This window comes from Mesoplodon bidens (genome assembly GCF_964165515.1).
Source record: "Mesoplodon bidens genome assembly, chromosome: 5".
Lineage (NCBI taxonomy): Eukaryota > Metazoa > Chordata > Mammalia > Artiodactyla > Ziphiidae > Mesoplodon > Mesoplodon bidens.
Window position 1 is genome coordinate 68,720,757 of NC_138161.1, and position 16,816 is coordinate 68,737,572.

The 16,816-nt window shown below is 40.5% G+C and overlaps 1 protein-coding gene across 1 annotated transcript; it reads left to right on the top strand.

The window, feature by feature from the left end:
- Positions 1–49: 49 nt before the first annotated feature.
- Positions 50–12,866, top strand: CSTA (cystatin A). Its single transcript, XM_081234823.1, has 3 exons — positions 50–303; positions 9,174–9,275; positions 12,704–12,866. Exons 1-3 carry the CDS (start codon positions 238–240, stop codon positions 12,830–12,832), a joined length of 297 nt encoding a protein of 98 aa, XP_081090949.1. The 5' UTR covers positions 50–237; the 3' UTR covers positions 12,833–12,866.
- Positions 12,867–16,816: the final 3,950 nt, after the last annotated feature.

Genomic DNA, 16,816 nt, shown 5'->3' on the forward strand with positions numbered 1-16,816 from the left:
CCTTCTTGCCAGTTTCTGTTAGCAAATTCTGCTGAGGAAGCAAGAAGACTTACTTCAAGACATACTCCCTTTGTCCCTTCAAGACGTATTTTCCCTTTGTCTTTTGTTCTTTGAGGAAAATAAAACATTCTACAGGTGGAGCTTGTGAACAACACCTTCTTTAAAAACCAGAGCCTCCACCCTTACCTGACCACTTCAGCGCCAGCATCCTGCCCAGAAAAGACGCAGTTAGCCAAAATGATATCTGGAGGCTTAACTGAAGCCAAACCTGCCACTCCAGAAATCCAGGAGATCGCTAACACGGTGAGTGGATGCAGTCCATGAAAAGGTTTGATCCCAAATCTTGGTTTAGGTTGGCCCTGTGTTAAATGTGTGGGTAAACATCAAAATGAAAACATGGGGAAATGTGTGGTTTTGTTCAGGTTTCCTTACAACTGAAAAGTTTTTCAGATGAAACCTCTGATAATTCTAACTCTGAAAGTGATCTTGAGCAAGTCATATCTCTTCTCTGAGCCTCAGGTTCCCCATTTGTAAAAGAAGAATTTTTATTAGATCATCTCTAAGGCTCTTACAATGTATGATTCTAGGATTACTAATTCAGTTTCTGATGAAACTTTTCTATTCTCACCAAGTGGAGCCAACATGTAATTAAAGTCTTAGGTTGTTAACAATTGATGAACTAGGGACTTCCCTGGTGGCACAGTGGTTAGGAATCCGCCTGCCAATGAAGGGGACACAGGTTCGAGCCCTGGTCCGGAAAGATCCCACATGCAACTAAGCCCAGGCACCACAACTACTGAGGCTGTGTGCCACAACTACTGAAGCCCTTGCACCTAGAGCCTGTGGTCTGCAACAAGAGAAGCCGCCATAATAAGAAGCCTGTGCACCACAGTGAAGAGTAGCCCCCGCTCGACGCAACTAGAGAAAGCCTGTGCACAGCAATGAAGACCCAATGCAGCCATAAATAAATTAATTAATTAAGAAAAAAAAGAACCTGCTTATGGTTTAAAAAAAAAAACACTTGATGAACTAGACTTCAAATGCACTACAGGAAAAATAATTTTAATAGATTGAATGAAGAGGAATATCATAAAGATGATCCACTTACAAACTTCCTACAAATTTGACTCAATGGACAATGTTTTAGTATTTGGAAGATGATTAAATAGTAGAGAAGTGGCATAGTATATGGTGATTCCAAAATTCATTATGGTGAAAATAGAATTCAATGTGTTTAGCAGGTTAATACATTTTTCTAAGTGTTGTCTGGTTAACCATTACCTATATAATAAAAATTTATTGTATTGCATATTTTATGAAAAGAAAAAATATATAAATTTCTATTTTAGGTTTGTAAATCATCGCCCTATTTTCTTGTATCATTCCTTCTTGCTTTTTCTCGCTGAAACTTCATTCTATGACACTGTTTGGCAAAGATTAGCTTCTTGTGTAAGTGGAAAAGATGGGATTCTCTATGTTAGGGCACTGAGAAACTCTCTAAGAGAGCAGATGCCTGAAATTCTACCACTCATTCTGTGGGGTTAAGTATTTCCCTTTCAAGAGTTCTTTTAAAAAGTAGTTACTTTACAATAATGTGAATAAATATATGTGAAAGAATATTAGATCAAAAGTTTCAATTAGACACCAAGATACAAGGTGTCTTAGAAAGTGCACATTCCAAAGGATACGGTAATCCAGATGCAAGTTTTCAAAGGAAATAGCTAATAATAAATTAGATGATTCACCCATGTTAAGAGTAAAAAAAAAAAAAGTAAATACCTTGTCACTTTTTCTTTCTTGAAGAAGGTAATATTAAGTTATTAATGCCTTCATTCAAATCTCTGTATTGTCAGTGTTTTCAAACTTGAATGTGCACACGGGTCACCTGGAGGTCTTGTTAAAAGACCAGATTTTGACTCAGTAGGTCTGGGGTGGGCCTGAGATTCTGCATTTCTAACCAGCTCTGGTGATGCCCGGGCTGTCCATGACCTCACTTGCCTGCAGTACTAGAGATACAGGGTATTCTGAGAGGCCTACAAGAGATGGGCTTTCTAAAATCAGAGGGTGGGCAAAGAATCTCAATTTCATCTGTGAAATGAAAATAACACCTCTTGCCCTTAGACCTCAGAGCCGTAAGGACTAATGAGAGCACCTGCATAGAAATGACTTGGAGGGAATTCCCTGGTGATCCGGTGGTTAGGACTCCGAGCTCCCAGTGCAGGGGACATGAGTTTAATCCCTGGTTGGGAACTAAGATCCCGCAGGCCGTGACTTGGAAATGAGAAAGCAATGTGCATAGGTGAGGCATTACAATTGTTTACTTCAGATTTTTGCCTGAATTTCATCCCTGACCCAGGAAAATCCCTCTGAGACTCTCCAGGGACCAGAGCTGTAATGGGGCTGGGAATAACAGAAATTTTAAATATAAAAGGTAGAAGGTGCAGAAAATTGTAATGTTTTTTATAAAACCTACCTTGGTTCGCCAGAATAATTTTTATTTAAGTAACAACTTATAAGAAGGCCTTGCATTGTTAATAACACCCATCTGTGAGCCACACCTTCAAATGTATACATTAAGTTGAAGGTGTGTTTCTTGCTGCTCACCTTGGGCTTCAACCCTCTCAGAGAGACAGAATAAGAGAGTTACTGAGTAGCTACCTCACCCCTGAAAGGTGCTTTGCGGTTTTGATATCCTTGTCCTCCATTCGACCTCTCATTTGATTTTCACTCCACTTGGGGCAAGGGAAGGCATCACGTCCATTTTTCAGATGATGAAACTGAGATTCAAAGAGGTTAATAATCACCTAGACAAGAAGCTAGCCTATCTCCAGATTTCGACCTCCTGCCTTTTCCACCACACAGTGGCAGCAACATCAAAAAGCATGAGGAGTGAGGGGAATACACTGGGGGCAGACGATGTGGCAAACTTGCCTTCTCTGTGCAAGCAGCCAGCCTCAGATTTAAAGCAATATGAGAAATGAATATCAATGAATTATTTCTTGAATATCTCTTAGGTATCCAGCATTGTGTTAAATGTTATAGAAGATCCATAAGGACTGTAAGACATGGCCCCTGCCCTCAAGAAGTTTACAATCCCTTTAGGGAAGTCAAGAAAATCTGGAACATAATATAAAACAATCTCCAATTAAGTACTTTTTCCTAATCTTAGGTTTTGGACCAGGAAAAACTTCAGAGATTTCTGGTCAAACATTCTTACTTTCAGGTGAATAATTACTGTTTGGCAGCTCTGCTCCTCCAGTGTTAAACTCCCAATTATCACTTGTCTTCCCTCTTTCACAGGAGACAGCCTCAGGGGACAATTCCCAACTAAGTGTTGGAAGATTGAGGGCTGGTCAGCTTAGAAAACGTTTTATAGTTTAGGGAGCATTTTCACATCAATTGTATCACTTATTCCCCCCCAGACAACCCCAAGGGGCAGATATTTCTACGAGCTTTAGGTGAGGAAATTTAATCGACATCTTCTCCAAGATTATAGAATTATTTAGGTTCCCAGGCAGGGCCAGGGAAATGGGAAGGTGTAGGTGATCACATACCTAGTGTGATTGGAGGGAGTACCAGAGAAGACCTCCACTTACCCTGTCATTTACCTTGGAGTTGTATTCCTTTGATGTTTTAATGTGCTTCTAGTTTTAAAATTCACCTATTAAAATGCAGGTATACTTGGAGGAGCTGAAGTTTATCCGCTTTCCCTGTTTTTATCAGAGAGATTCTTAGTGGAATGCCAGCTGAAGGAAGAACCAATTAGGGAGGGAAAGAGGGGAGGGGAAAGTCATCACATAGAGAGGGGAAAGCATCAGAAAAATGATGACTGCAGGTTCAAGGAATTTGACATCAGAATGAAAGAGAGAGGTTGGATCAGGTCAGAAAGAGAAGAAAATCAAACAAAAGGCTTGGGGTTGAGAGGACTTGAACATTTTTGAAGGCAGAAGAAAGGAGTTTCTCCATTCTGAAGATAACAGAGACTGGAAGGTAATGGTGGTATCAGGTACTAAGGGCTGTTAGTAGTACTTGGGTCCAGAGTACACGTGGAAAAAAAACCCTCTTCCAAAGATTCTCTATGCCCCTCTTCTTTCCTCTTTCCTATTTAGGGAGACAAGTTCTCAGGAAGGAAAACAAGCCTGGTTTCTTCATTCAGAAAACATTGATTTGGGAATTCCCTGGAGGTCCAATGGTTAGGACTCTGTGCTCTCACTGCTGACGACCCAGGTTCAGTCCCTAGTCTGGGAACTACTAAGATTCTACAAGCCGCGCAGTGTGGCCAAAATAAAAATAAAAAAGAAAATAAAAAAGAAAGAAAACACTGATTATGTACACAGTACTGTGTGAATTGCTATAGGGAGAGAAGGGACATAAAAAATGTCCCTACCCTCAGAGAAATTTATCAAATAGATTGGAGAAAAGGGATACACACAAGGAAATAAAGAGCCAAACATGGCCCCATCCATAAAAAGCCATAATTAAGGAGCAAATGAATGGCCCACTGGCAAAAGCCTCTGGATCATTATGGCTGATCCATTATCTCATGCCATATGTAAAAAACCATTGGATAAGAATTCTGAGTATGTTTATGTGCAGGAAGGAAAAGTTATTTCAATAATTAGTTTTAGAAATAAGGGCTATTATTACACATGCACAGATGCATACACACAAAACATACACACACACACACACACACACATACCCCTAAGTCAAATGTGACTGCTGAATACCATTCCTGGCATACACACAGATCATGATTTTTGTCTGCCAGGACACCACACAAACACCCCATCTGCATACCATTATGGACACATCCAGGAGCTTAGCATGTCATGGCTCTTACCCACAAATCTGTGTTCTCCTCTCTGACTACAGCCCCCTCATCAGTCACCTCTTCCATTGTCCCCACGTCCAGAGAACCTGCCATTCATCCACACCAGAATCCTTCAGACACTCACCTCCCATCTTCATCAGAGCATGCCTAGGCCCACTCTGTCACTCATCCAGCTGGATCGCATGATGGGTGGTTTCATACTCTCCTCTACCCCTGATTTCCATGACTTCGTGAGCTCTGGCATTCCAGTCCTCAATTAGAGGTCACTCCCACTGCCACAACTTCCTCCTCAGCTTCTACTCCAGGTTCAGAGAACTTTGCTCAAGGAAGATGTAGAAACACAGAAAACTCACCCATTACAAATCTACAGATTCATGCCAGTGAACAACCACAGCAGGACCCTAGGGCTGCCAGGACATCCTTTCAGTCATATCCTGTTGATCGTTTTCTAGAAACCCCACAGAGGTGGATTTGGACCTTCTCTCTCCTCAGTTTCTCAATCCGTCCCATCCCCATGGCCCAGCCAGATGACATCTCAGTTCTTTCTCTTAAAAGATGGCAGCCATCTTGTTCGAGAATGCCCTGACTTACTTATCCCCTGCTGATCTCATTCCTCTCTCCAATCTAAGACTTTGTCCTCCTTAAGCCAGGTGCCATCATTTCTTGTATATTGGGTGCCTTGCCCCATACTTCCCCTGCCCTCAAAACATAGGTGACGAATGTTCACAAATCACCTCTCACCAACCCTACTGTACTCTCATGTTGCTAACCAAACTCTCCTTTGTTACTCTCTAAAGCTTCCTAAATATGACCTATCCATGCTAACACCATTATCTTTCTATGCATTTTTTCCTAAATTATGCATAGTCCAAGTGTTTCTGCAAAATGATTACAGGTAGGGGAAAAGCCTGGGTCTTGGGTTCAGTGTGGCTTAAATCCTCAGATCCTGGAGAACTAGCAGCTTACCGAGATTCATGCTCTGCAGCAACAAGAAATGCTTGAACAGCTCTGGGGTAACTGCATTTTACCAGGCGCTCCTCCCTGGAAGCATCCTTCCCCTGGTTGGGACCCAAGTAACAAACCTACACTGTTCCCTTCAGCACCTCAACCACCACCATGCATGGCAGGCGGAGGAAGGTGAATGCCAACTGTGTTCAGCTCAAGGTCTGTCTGTTTACCACCAGACTCCGGACCACCATTCCCAGGTGCCCTTCACCCTCTTAGCACCTGTCCTGGGGGGTCTTTCGACAACAACCTGCCTTCTGAATAAGATTTCACTGATCAGCTCCTTCCAACTCTGCCCCTATTCCTCCTCCTCACCTGAAATCTCATCATCCCAGGTTCATAGCATCCAACAATAGAGCAATACAAATCCATTTTACTGGAAAGGGGGAGCAGGGCTACGGTTTATAAGTACGGTGAACCTGCAATCAAGGCACACAGTCTGACAGGTGCCAGAGCACTTACAGAAACAAACCAGGACATTTGAAATCAACTCTCTGATGGAAAATTCTGGACTTGTGGACTGCATAGATACAATGGAAAGGTTACAGCTTTGGATGTGTTTCTAGGACAGATAGAAATAAAAATGTCTGATACATAGTTTTAAAAAAAGATAAATCAGATACTCACTATTCGAGGCATTTAAAACGCCAAATAGGGCCTCCCTGGTGGCGCAGTGGTTGGGGGTCTGCCTGCCGATGCAGGGGATACGGGTTCGTGCCCCGGTCTGGGAGGATCCCATATGCCGCGGAGCGGCTGGACCCGTGAGCCATGGCCACTGAGCCTGCGCGTCCGGAGCCTGTGCTCCGCAGCGGGGGAGGCCACAACAGTGAGAGGCCCGCATACCGCAAAAAAAAAAAACGCCAAATAACTATAATCAGTAATTTTTCAGCCTTTAGCAGTCATGTTCTCCTCACAGCCTTAGGTTCCTCATCTGCAAAATGAGGCTTAAATAGATAATTTGGGGTTTAGTGTAGAGATTAACCCTTCCCAGCTCAGCTCCTAACTTGACTGGTACCCAGTGGCTCAAAGGCTCAAAAGGATTAGGCAGGGGGGAGCAATAAGACACTGAACTCTTCCCTTACTCATTCTCTCTGCATGCTTGTCCACTTTTCTCTTCTCTCTCCTGCGCCCTACCTCTTCCCATTTCTTTCTTTCTTTTTTTCTTCACTATTTGTTTCCTTCCTTTCTCCACTTTTCAACCTCACTTTCCATCTCAAGAAAGCAATCAGATTCCTCCCATCTATTCTGAATGTTACAGGAGAAATGGGTAGTGGTCCGAGAAGTGTTTGCCCTTAAAAAATGGTCTGAGAACTCAAAGAGTTTGCAAATGTCTAGATCTTTGAAAGCAATCTGGTACCCAAACTGAGGCACAAATAGAAAAGGATTCAAAATGCTTGCCTGATGGGAAGGACTGTGTGGCCTTGGGAGAACCCTAGATGCACTGGAAGCCTGACTAAAGCTGTATATGCACATAAAATGTTATGGGCTGGGGCTTCCCTGGTGGCGCAGTGGTTAAGAATCCGCTTGCCAATGAAGGGGACACAGGTTCGAGCCCTGGGCCGGGAAGATCCCGCATGCCGCGGAGCAACTAAGCCCATGCACCACAACTACTGAGCCTGTGCTCTGGAGCCCGCAAGCCACAACTACTGAGCCTGAGTGCCACAATTGAAGCCCACACGCCTAGAGCCCACGCTTCACAACAAGAGAAGCCCGCACACCGCAACGAAGAGTATCCCCAGCTCTCCGCAACTAGAAAAAGCCCATGCACAGCAACGACGACCCAGTGCAGCCAAAAATAAACAAATAAATAAATTTATTTTTAAAAAAGAAAATGTTATGGGCAGGGAGGCAACTTCCCAATAAACAAGGTATATCCAACACACACATTTGTTTCCTTTCCCTCTAAATGATAGAAACGATTTGAGGGGGGAAAAAGGCATAAACCCACAAACATAAAGACATAAGCAAACATCTCAGAGATATCGACAAAACTTCGTGTGTGGGGGAATTTTTTGGGGGTTTTTTTTTTCGACAAAACTTTGGAAGATGGAAAACGTGAACAATGTAAAATGACTGAGTCGTCTGGACAGAGCATAAGCCACACAGGGGAATGTTGGAGCCAGAAGCAAGCAGATTCATGGTGCAGAACTCCAAAATGACCCAACCACTAGCAATGCCAGAAACTCAGGAAGACAAGAATGAGGCATGGGGCTAAAACCAGGAGAACTGATGGAAGATTGCTATGAGAAGCAGTTAGACTGTGCCCAGATCCTTCCCTCTCACCACCCTCCACCCTGGAAGACAAGCTATTACTGGTCCTCCACCTGGGCAGAAGATTGGGGCTTTACTCTTAGCAGAAACTGAGTCAGAGAAGCCATAGTAGACACTTAGCATATCAGGCCCAGCTGAGAGCAGGAATGGACGACCTATACTGAAAACTGGCAGATTCAGTAAAAATTTACATATTGAATTTCAGACTCTCTTAATGCCTTCTCATTCTTGGTTCAGGAATACTGGCATCTAAGCTTGTATTTCTCTGTGGTAGACAAAATAATGGCCTTCAAAGATGTCCACGTCCTAATCCCTGAATCCCTTAAACATGTTACCTTGCATGGCAAAGGGACTTGTGGGTGTGATTAAATTAAGGGCCTTGAGATATGCTATACTATTTTGCAACTTTAAGTCTGAAATTATTTCAAAATAAAAAAAATTTTGTAATGAAATAGTAATTACTGTCTCCCATTTTTATTAAGCAAAGACATGTTTACCTATTTGTAAATACGTATTTAACAGATTTGTAAATCACATAAATGGAGTTCGATATAGCCTTGGTAATTTGTTTCCTCTTGTCAACAAAAACTTAATCAGTTGATTTAAGAAAGAAATGGGAAATTTTTTCGAGCCAAATTATGGATTATAACCCAGGAAGAACAACATCTCAAAAAGCTCTGAGAACTGTTCCACCCATTAGAAGTCAAGGCACAGGTATATAAGTTTTTTGAGACTGAGGGCTGTACATCAAATGATGTATAGTTGACAGTTTATTTAATCCAGATCTAAGCAGCATGGTGATGGGTCATGTGATTTCTTACAAGATAGAGGAGGGATATTATCTTTTAAGGAATTGTCTTGTCAATGCTAGGAGCATGTTACTCTTTATGGTTGAGCAGGTATTCCTGCTGATGGGAGTGGTTTGGCCGGTGCATAATGCAGATACAAAATGCAAAGTGGGGGGAGAGGGGAGGCCAAAGGGCAGAGAAGATTTTGTTGTTGTTGTTTAAATTTCTTGTCTTGCCATAAAAATATGACTTTTATTTCATACTCTTTTCTTAAGGTCAAACCACAGCTTGAAGAAAAAACAAATGAGACTTATGAAGAATTTGAAGCTGTGGAATACAAAACTCAAGTGGTTGCTGGAATGAATTACTACATTAAGGTTAGAGTTCAACATTGGCTTTAGCACTAAAAGATATTGTTGTATCTTTCACTTTATGTGATGTCCCCTGTCGCCCCTACCTTATAATTTGTTCTTTCTCCTTGTCCTAAATCAAGATGCCTACCTAGCATGGTACTGCCCAAGTGGTAAACTCTCAAACTTGGCAGATGATGGTATATTTATATCATCTTTTTCTTGTGAATTTAGAAAGCTTTCTTATATTAATTCTTAACTTAACTTCCAGAAAATGTATAGAAAAAGATTTCAGAATTCAGAGCAAGCTTAGTTTGTGGCCATGGCTTCTTCATGTGGGATCCTAGGATCCTAAAGATGTGGGGCTGGACCAGACGCTATCTTGAAGCTTATACCATCTCAAAGCTTTGTGATTCTATGTGTCTAAATTAAATGGGTTTAAAGAATGATTTGAATCATTAGCTGGGAAAATAATTTAAAACAACTTTTGCCCTTTAAATAAGCATTTTGATTAATATAATTTAAATATATTATTTTTGTAACTCAAATAACTAGTTTCAACTTGTGGCACTATAGGTGTAGTTTGAAGCAGTGGAGTATTAAAAGTATTTTAAAAATTAATTTTACAGTTATATCAGAAAATTAAGTGATACACTGATCCAGTTCTAATTGAAGAAAACTTTTGTGAAGTTATTGAGAGGGAACCAATCCAACAAATCAACCATGGATATTTGGAAGCCATTTTCAACCTTTTGTATTGAGAAGATGATAATTCTCATTTAGTAAATAATTACAACAGACATTCAAATGTATTTACTTAATCTTTACTAACCCACTTGACGAGGGCACAGTCTGGCTTATTTCTCTTTAACAAACAATTAACCACTTAAGATATAAAAATTTTTTTTAAGTTTTCAGCAAAAAAAATAAAATGTGTTATTAAGCAGCTTGGCATGAAAAAATTACAAGACTGGGTCATGTGAAAAGATCAGCCCAAATTGGGAGATTGGGATTGACATATATACACTAATATGTATAAAATAGATAACTAATAAGAACTGCTGTATAAAAAAATAAATAAAATAAAATTCACACACACACACACACAAATCAGCCCAGTCCTACCACATTTGAGGTCCTGGTACATGCCAGGTGCTGGGGTGCTACACAGGGGTGAGACCCTGCCTTGTCCTCAGAAAGCAATGGTCTTGTTTCCTCCCTTCCTGCTTTCTTCACAGCTAGAAAAGAATGGTTTCTAGTTAAAAGTGGTTTTGTTCAAAGATAAGAAACATTCCATCAAAATTGGGATCATTATTTTAATAACTTATGATTAATCCAAGTACAAAAATTTCACATACTAACCAGCTCATACATTTCTTAAAAGGCCCATCAGAAAAACTATCTTGGAAATTTCTTCCCTTAAGACCACAGTCCCCTTCCCTCCCTACCTCACCCTTCCATCTGCTATCAAATTTCTCCTATGGGATTAAAGTCACTGACCAGTTTCCTCCTTACTTCCTAGCCATCTAGCTGTTGACCTCTTTGACCTGAGACACTCACTCTCTGGATTTCAGATCTGGCTGGTGATGTGACCTCCTCTTGTTTTTCTCAAGTACCTGTCAAGAGACAGGTGGTAAAATGGAAGGATTGTAGGCTTTGGTGTCAGACAGTCCTGGGTTTGAACACTTACTCGGCTTGTTTGACTGGTTAAAACCTGTGTGATCCACAGCCCCTTATCTTCTCTGAGTGTTAATTCCTTTAGCTTCACAACATGAATAATAATAACCTACTTTGCAGGGTGTTGTGTGGAATAAATGAACTAGAAATTTACTAAGCACTTATGAGGACTTCCCTGGTGGTCCAGTGGATAAGACTCCATGCTCCCATTTCAGGGGGCCCAGGTTTGATCCCTGGTCAGGGAACTAAGAGTTCACATGCCACAACTAAAGATCCTGCATGCTGCCACGAAGATCCAGTGTGCCGCAACTAAGACCCGGCACAGCCAAATAAATAAATAAAAATTTTATTTTAAAAAGAAAAAAAGTTTACTAAGCACTCACAATGTGCCAGGCACTGTCCTAAGAGCTGAGCATGTATTATCTCATTTAATCCTCTCAACATGTCTATAAGTATGATCATTTCCTTTGTGTTGCTAATAAGAAAATTACCCCCTGGGGAGGTGAACTAACTAACAAAGGTCACAGTACTGTAAGAGCACAGCCAGAATTTGAACCCAAGTAGTCTGATACTTACTTATTAGCTGTGCTGCCTCCAATAATATATGCAAAACTGGTGCCCTGTTCCAAGCACAGAATAAATGTTTTTGAAATGTTACCCCATAGAGTGAAACTAACACAGATGTTGAAGTTTGGCTTTGTCACTTATTAGCTGAGAAATTTATGAAAAATTACTTAATCTCTCTTAATCTGCTCTGCATCTGTAAAACGGTCCTTGTTCCACCTTTCTTCTTGCCTGGAACAAAATGTAAATATAATCAAGTATATAAGATGGTCATCACAGTGTCTGACTCATGGTAAACATTTGATAAATGACATTTATTAAAATTAGTTTAGTTAGATTTATATATAAAGAATGAACTAGTGGTTACCTGTGGGGAGAGGGAATGTGGGAGGGGCAAGATAGGGATAGGAGATTAAGAGGTACAAACTACTAAGTATAAAATAAATATGCTACAAGGATATATTGTACAGCACAGGGAAATAAAGCCATCCTTCTATATTTTTTTAAATAAAATAAAATTAGGTTAGGAAGGGACATCAGAGCACAATAAATATTATTCAAAGACAAAACTTTTACTGTCTGAACCAAGAACAAAAGTGGAAATTCTTACCATAGTTTTCTAGGTCCCAGATTCATGCCCACATTACCATTTCAATCTTCATACCAATGATTTCCCAGCAAGATCCCTTTACTTCAGAAGGGAAACTAGACTCTACATCCCTGGGCCCTGCTCAGTTTTACCTATGGGCATTTATAAAGCAGGTTCTAATATAGATATGGGAACCACACATCCCAAATTCTCTAGGGCAATTCTGATGTTCTTCTCCTTGCTCAAACCATGTGACAAATAAAGTATCCCAATTTGGGAGTCGGAAAATGGAAACATCAAAAAGACTGTCACTTGTTTTCTTGATCTGTGCATCTTTGAAAATGAAATGCAACTCTGGACTTTCATTTGTGCACAGAATATAGTAAACTATAAAATAAAATAAACCTAGGACCTATGTCTCTTGCTATGCCTTTAGCCTGCCCTTTCTCTCATAAAATAAGATGGAAGGTTTATGTAAACTAAGTGTCTAAGAATGGTGGTCTAGGAATGCTATTCCAAAAAAGTGTATTGCAGCTAAATCTTTACAGGTCTGTAGATCTTTCATTTGACATGGATCTGTGTGAATGAATCTCCTTTTTCTTTTTTTCTTCTTTTTAACTTCCAGATACGAGTAGGTAACAATCGTTATACTCACATAAAAGTATTCAAAAGCCTTCCTCAACAAAATCAGTCTTTGGAACTTACTGGCTACCAGGCTGACAAAAACAAGGATGACGAGCTCATGGGCTTCTAGCGACATGTTCTGAAAGCAGTCGATTCTTTCCACTGTCTCCTGATTAATGGCCTCTGCTAATAAATGTAACTATCAATAAAGAAGTATTCCTTTTCAAATAAGTTAATCTCTTCCACTAGCTCTCGTCTATTTTTTTTTAAGATGTTGGGGTTAAGAGTTTATTAATTAATTTATTTATTTTTGCTGTGCTGGGTCTTTGTTTCTGTGAGAGGGCTTTCTCTAGTTGTGGCAAGCAGGGGCCACTCTTCATCGCGGTGCGCGGACCTCTCGCTATTGCGGCCTCTCTTGTTGTGGAGCACAGGCTCCAGACGCGCAGGCTCAGTAGTTGTGGCTCATGGGCCTAGTTGCCCCGCGGCATGTGGGATTCTCCCAGACCAGGGCTCGAACCCGTGTCCCCTGCATTAGCAGGCAGATTCTCAACCACTGCACCACCAGGGAAGCCCTCTCATCTATTTTATATAAGAGTAAAATTACTTTTTCTTTCTCAAAATCAATGTTATAGCTTGAGAGTAGAAATTCCATACAAACTGATGTCATTTGGAAATCTTAGAAAAATTACTGAGGCCTAATGCAAAGGATAAAACCACCACCACTCCCACCATTGGCAGGCCAGATCTTGGGTTATCAGTGTCCTGGGGCTGCTGAGAATTCAACACTCCACCTCTACCCTCACATTTTAAAATTAAATCAAATATTTTATTAAGCATATTTATATTTTAAAACAATCTCAAGCTTACAGATAAGTTGCCCCCCCAAAACTTTTTTCCTGGACATTTGAGAGTAAGTTATCTACAGTGATGTTCCATCACCAACAAATTCTGCATTTTGCACCTCCTACAAATAAGTACATTCTCCTGAAGAACTGAAATATAACCACTAAAATCAGGAAATTAACACTGAACCTGGAACCAAGCAAGACCCTGTGGGGCTCCTGGGCACCAAAGCCTTTCTGTGTCCCCTGTTTCTTTTTTGTAGGAAATAGGCTTCATTCAGCCTCCATGACCTTCCCTGAGTTCCAAAGGGCAGGTTCAAACTATTGCTAATCTAGGAAGGGAGGGTGATGTGAAGACAGGGAGGAGGAGTCAAGAAACAATAGTGCAGGGCTTCCCTGCTGGCGCACTGGTTAAGAATCCACCTGCCAATGCAAGGGACACAGGTTTGTGCCCTGGTCTGGGAAGATCCCACATGCCGCGGAGCAACTAAGCCCATGCGCCACAACTACTGAGCCTGCACTCTAGAGCCCATAAGCCACTGAGCCTGAGTGCAACAACTACTGAAGCCTGCGTGCCTAGAGCCCATGCTCTGCAACAAGAGAAGCCACTTCAAGGAGAAGCCCGTGCACTGCAATGAAGAGTAGCCCCAGCTCACCGCAACTAGAGAAAGCCTGTGTGCAACAACAAAGACCCAACGCAGCCAAAAATATTAATTAATTAATTAATTAATTTTAAAAAAAGAAACAATAGTGCAGTCTTTGGGCAGGGTCCTGGTTCCTCCTCAAGGAATATACATAATATCTTTGAGCTCTTCTGCAGAATTAAAACCCACACCAGACTGAAGACGTTAACTACTTGGTGAAGCATTCTTCCTTCCAGAAAGAAGGTTACAGTTCAATAATACCTGATGCCAGATGATCTCTAGATTGAAGGAATGCAGGTCCTGCAGGCACCCTGATCCTTATCAGCAACCCCGCCCCTTGACTATAAGACTTCTCGCAAGCTCCCTGGGTTGGGATACACAGTTTTGAAGACATTAGCCCACTGTGGGCCCCTTTGCCTGGCAAGGCAATAAAGCTATTGTGTTCTACTTCCTCCAAAACTCTGTCTATGACATTCAATTTGGTGCTGGTGCATAGAGGCCGGGTTTCAGCATCAAAACATTTGTTAACATCTAATCTTCCAGACAACATTCAAATTTCCCCAGTCACCCCAAAAATGTCCTTTATTGCAAAAAGATCCAGTCCAAAACTTTGTGTTCCATTTAATTGCCATTTTTCTCTTTCTTATTTAACACTTTTATTGAGATAGAATTTATATATATATACCATACAATTCACCCAAAGTATACAATTCAGTGGTTTTTAGTATATTCAAAAATGTGTGAAACCATTACCACAGCAAATTTTTGAACTTTTTTTTTTAAGATTTTTGTTTTTGATATGGACCATTTTTTAAAAGACTTTATTGAATTTGTTACAATATTGCTTCTGTTTTGTGTTTTGTTTTTTTGGCCACAATGCATGTGGCATCTTAGCTACCTGACCAGGGATCGAACCCGCACCCCCTGCATTGGAGGGCGAAGTCTTAACCACTGGACCACCAGGGAAGTCCCACAAATTTTAGAACATTTTCATCACCTCAAAAAGAAACTCCATGAACTGTCAACCCCCATCCTTCTCCACACCCCCACTCCTAAGCAAACACTAATTTACTTACTTTCTGTCTCTATGGATTTGCCTATTCTAGACATTTCATATATATGGAATCATATTATATATGATCTTTTGTAATGGGCTTCTTTTGTTTAACAAATATTTTCATCCATGGTTCATCCATGTTGTTGCATGTACCAATATTTTATTCCATTTTATAGCCAAATAATACTCCATTTTATGGACATACTATATTTTGTTTATTCATTCATCAGTTGATGGATATTTGAGTTGTTTTCACCTTTTGACTATTATGAACAATGCTGCTATAAACATTTGTGTATATGTTTTTGTGTATACAACTGTTTTCTTTTCTCTTGGGTATATACCTAAGAGTAAAATTGGTGGTTCATAAGGTAACTCTATGTTTAAATGTTCAAAGAACTTACAAACTGTTTTCCAAAGCAGCTGCCTTATTTTACATTCCCACCAGCAGTATATAAGGGTTTGGATTTCTCCAACTTCCTCATTAGCGCTTGTTATTACCTGACTTTTTGAGTCTAGCCATACTAGTGAGTGGGAAGTGGTATCTTATCATGGTGTTTATTTGCATTTCCCTGATGACTAATGACATCAAGCATCTTTTCATGAGCTTATCATCCATTTGCAGACCTTACTTGGAGAAATGTCTATTCAGGTCCTTTGTCTATTTTTAAATTGGGTTATTTGTCTTTTTATTATTGAGTTGTAGTTCTTGCATATTCTGGATACAGGTAACTTATCAGATATATGATTTGCAAATATTTTCTCCCATTTTGTGGTTGTCTTTGCACTTCTTGAGAGTGTTCTCTTTTTTTAATTAATTAATTTTTGGCTGCGTTGGGTCTTTGTTGCTGCGCGCAGGCTTTCTCTAGTTGCCGCGAGCAGAGGCTACTCTTCGTTGCAGTGCACAGGCTTCTCATTGCAGTGGCTTCTCTTTGTTGTGGAGCACAGGCTCTAGGCGCACGGGCTTCAGTAGTTGTGGCACACGGGCTTAGTTGCTCCACGGCATGTGGGATCTTCCCGGACCAGGGCTCTAACCAGGGCCCCTGCATTTGCAGGCAGATTCTTAACCACTGCGTCACCAGAGAAGTCCCCAACAGTGTTCTTTAAAACACAGAAGATTTTAATTTTAATGAAATCCAAATTATTTGTTTTTTCTTTTGTTGCTCTTGCATTTGGTGTCAGATCTAAGCATTCTTTGCCAAACTCAAGCTCATGATAATTTACTCGTGTTTTCTTCTAAGAGTTGTGTTGTTTTAGCTTTTACATTTAGGTTTTTGATCACATTTGAGTTAATTCTATAAGTCGTATGAGGTAAGGATCCAATTTCATTCTTTTGAATGTGGCTATCTAGTTGTTCCAGCACAATCTGTTGAAAAGACTATTCTTTCCCACATTGGTCTTGGCATGCTTGTTGAAAATCTGTTGATCATAGGCACATAAATTCATTTCTGGACTCTCAATTCCATTCCATTAATTTACATGTCTATCTCATGCCAGTACCACACTTTCTTGATTACTGTTGCTTTGTAGTAAGTTTTGAAATCAACAAGTGGTGAGTCCTCCAACTTTGT

Bases quoted from the DNA above. Each gene is read 5' to 3' on its own strand.
- CSTA (XM_081234823.1), top strand. From the start codon at position 238: ATGATATCTGGAGGCTTAACTGAAGCCAAACCTGCCACTCCAGAAATC. The intron at 304-9,173 runs GTGAGTGGATGC...TCTTTTCTTAAG, and splicing joins TCCAGGAGATCGCTAACACG to GTCAAACCACAGCTTGAAGA. The intron at 9,276-12,703 runs GTTAGAGTTCAA...TTTAACTTCCAG, and splicing joins GAATGAATTACTACATTAAG to ATACGAGTAGGTAACAATCG.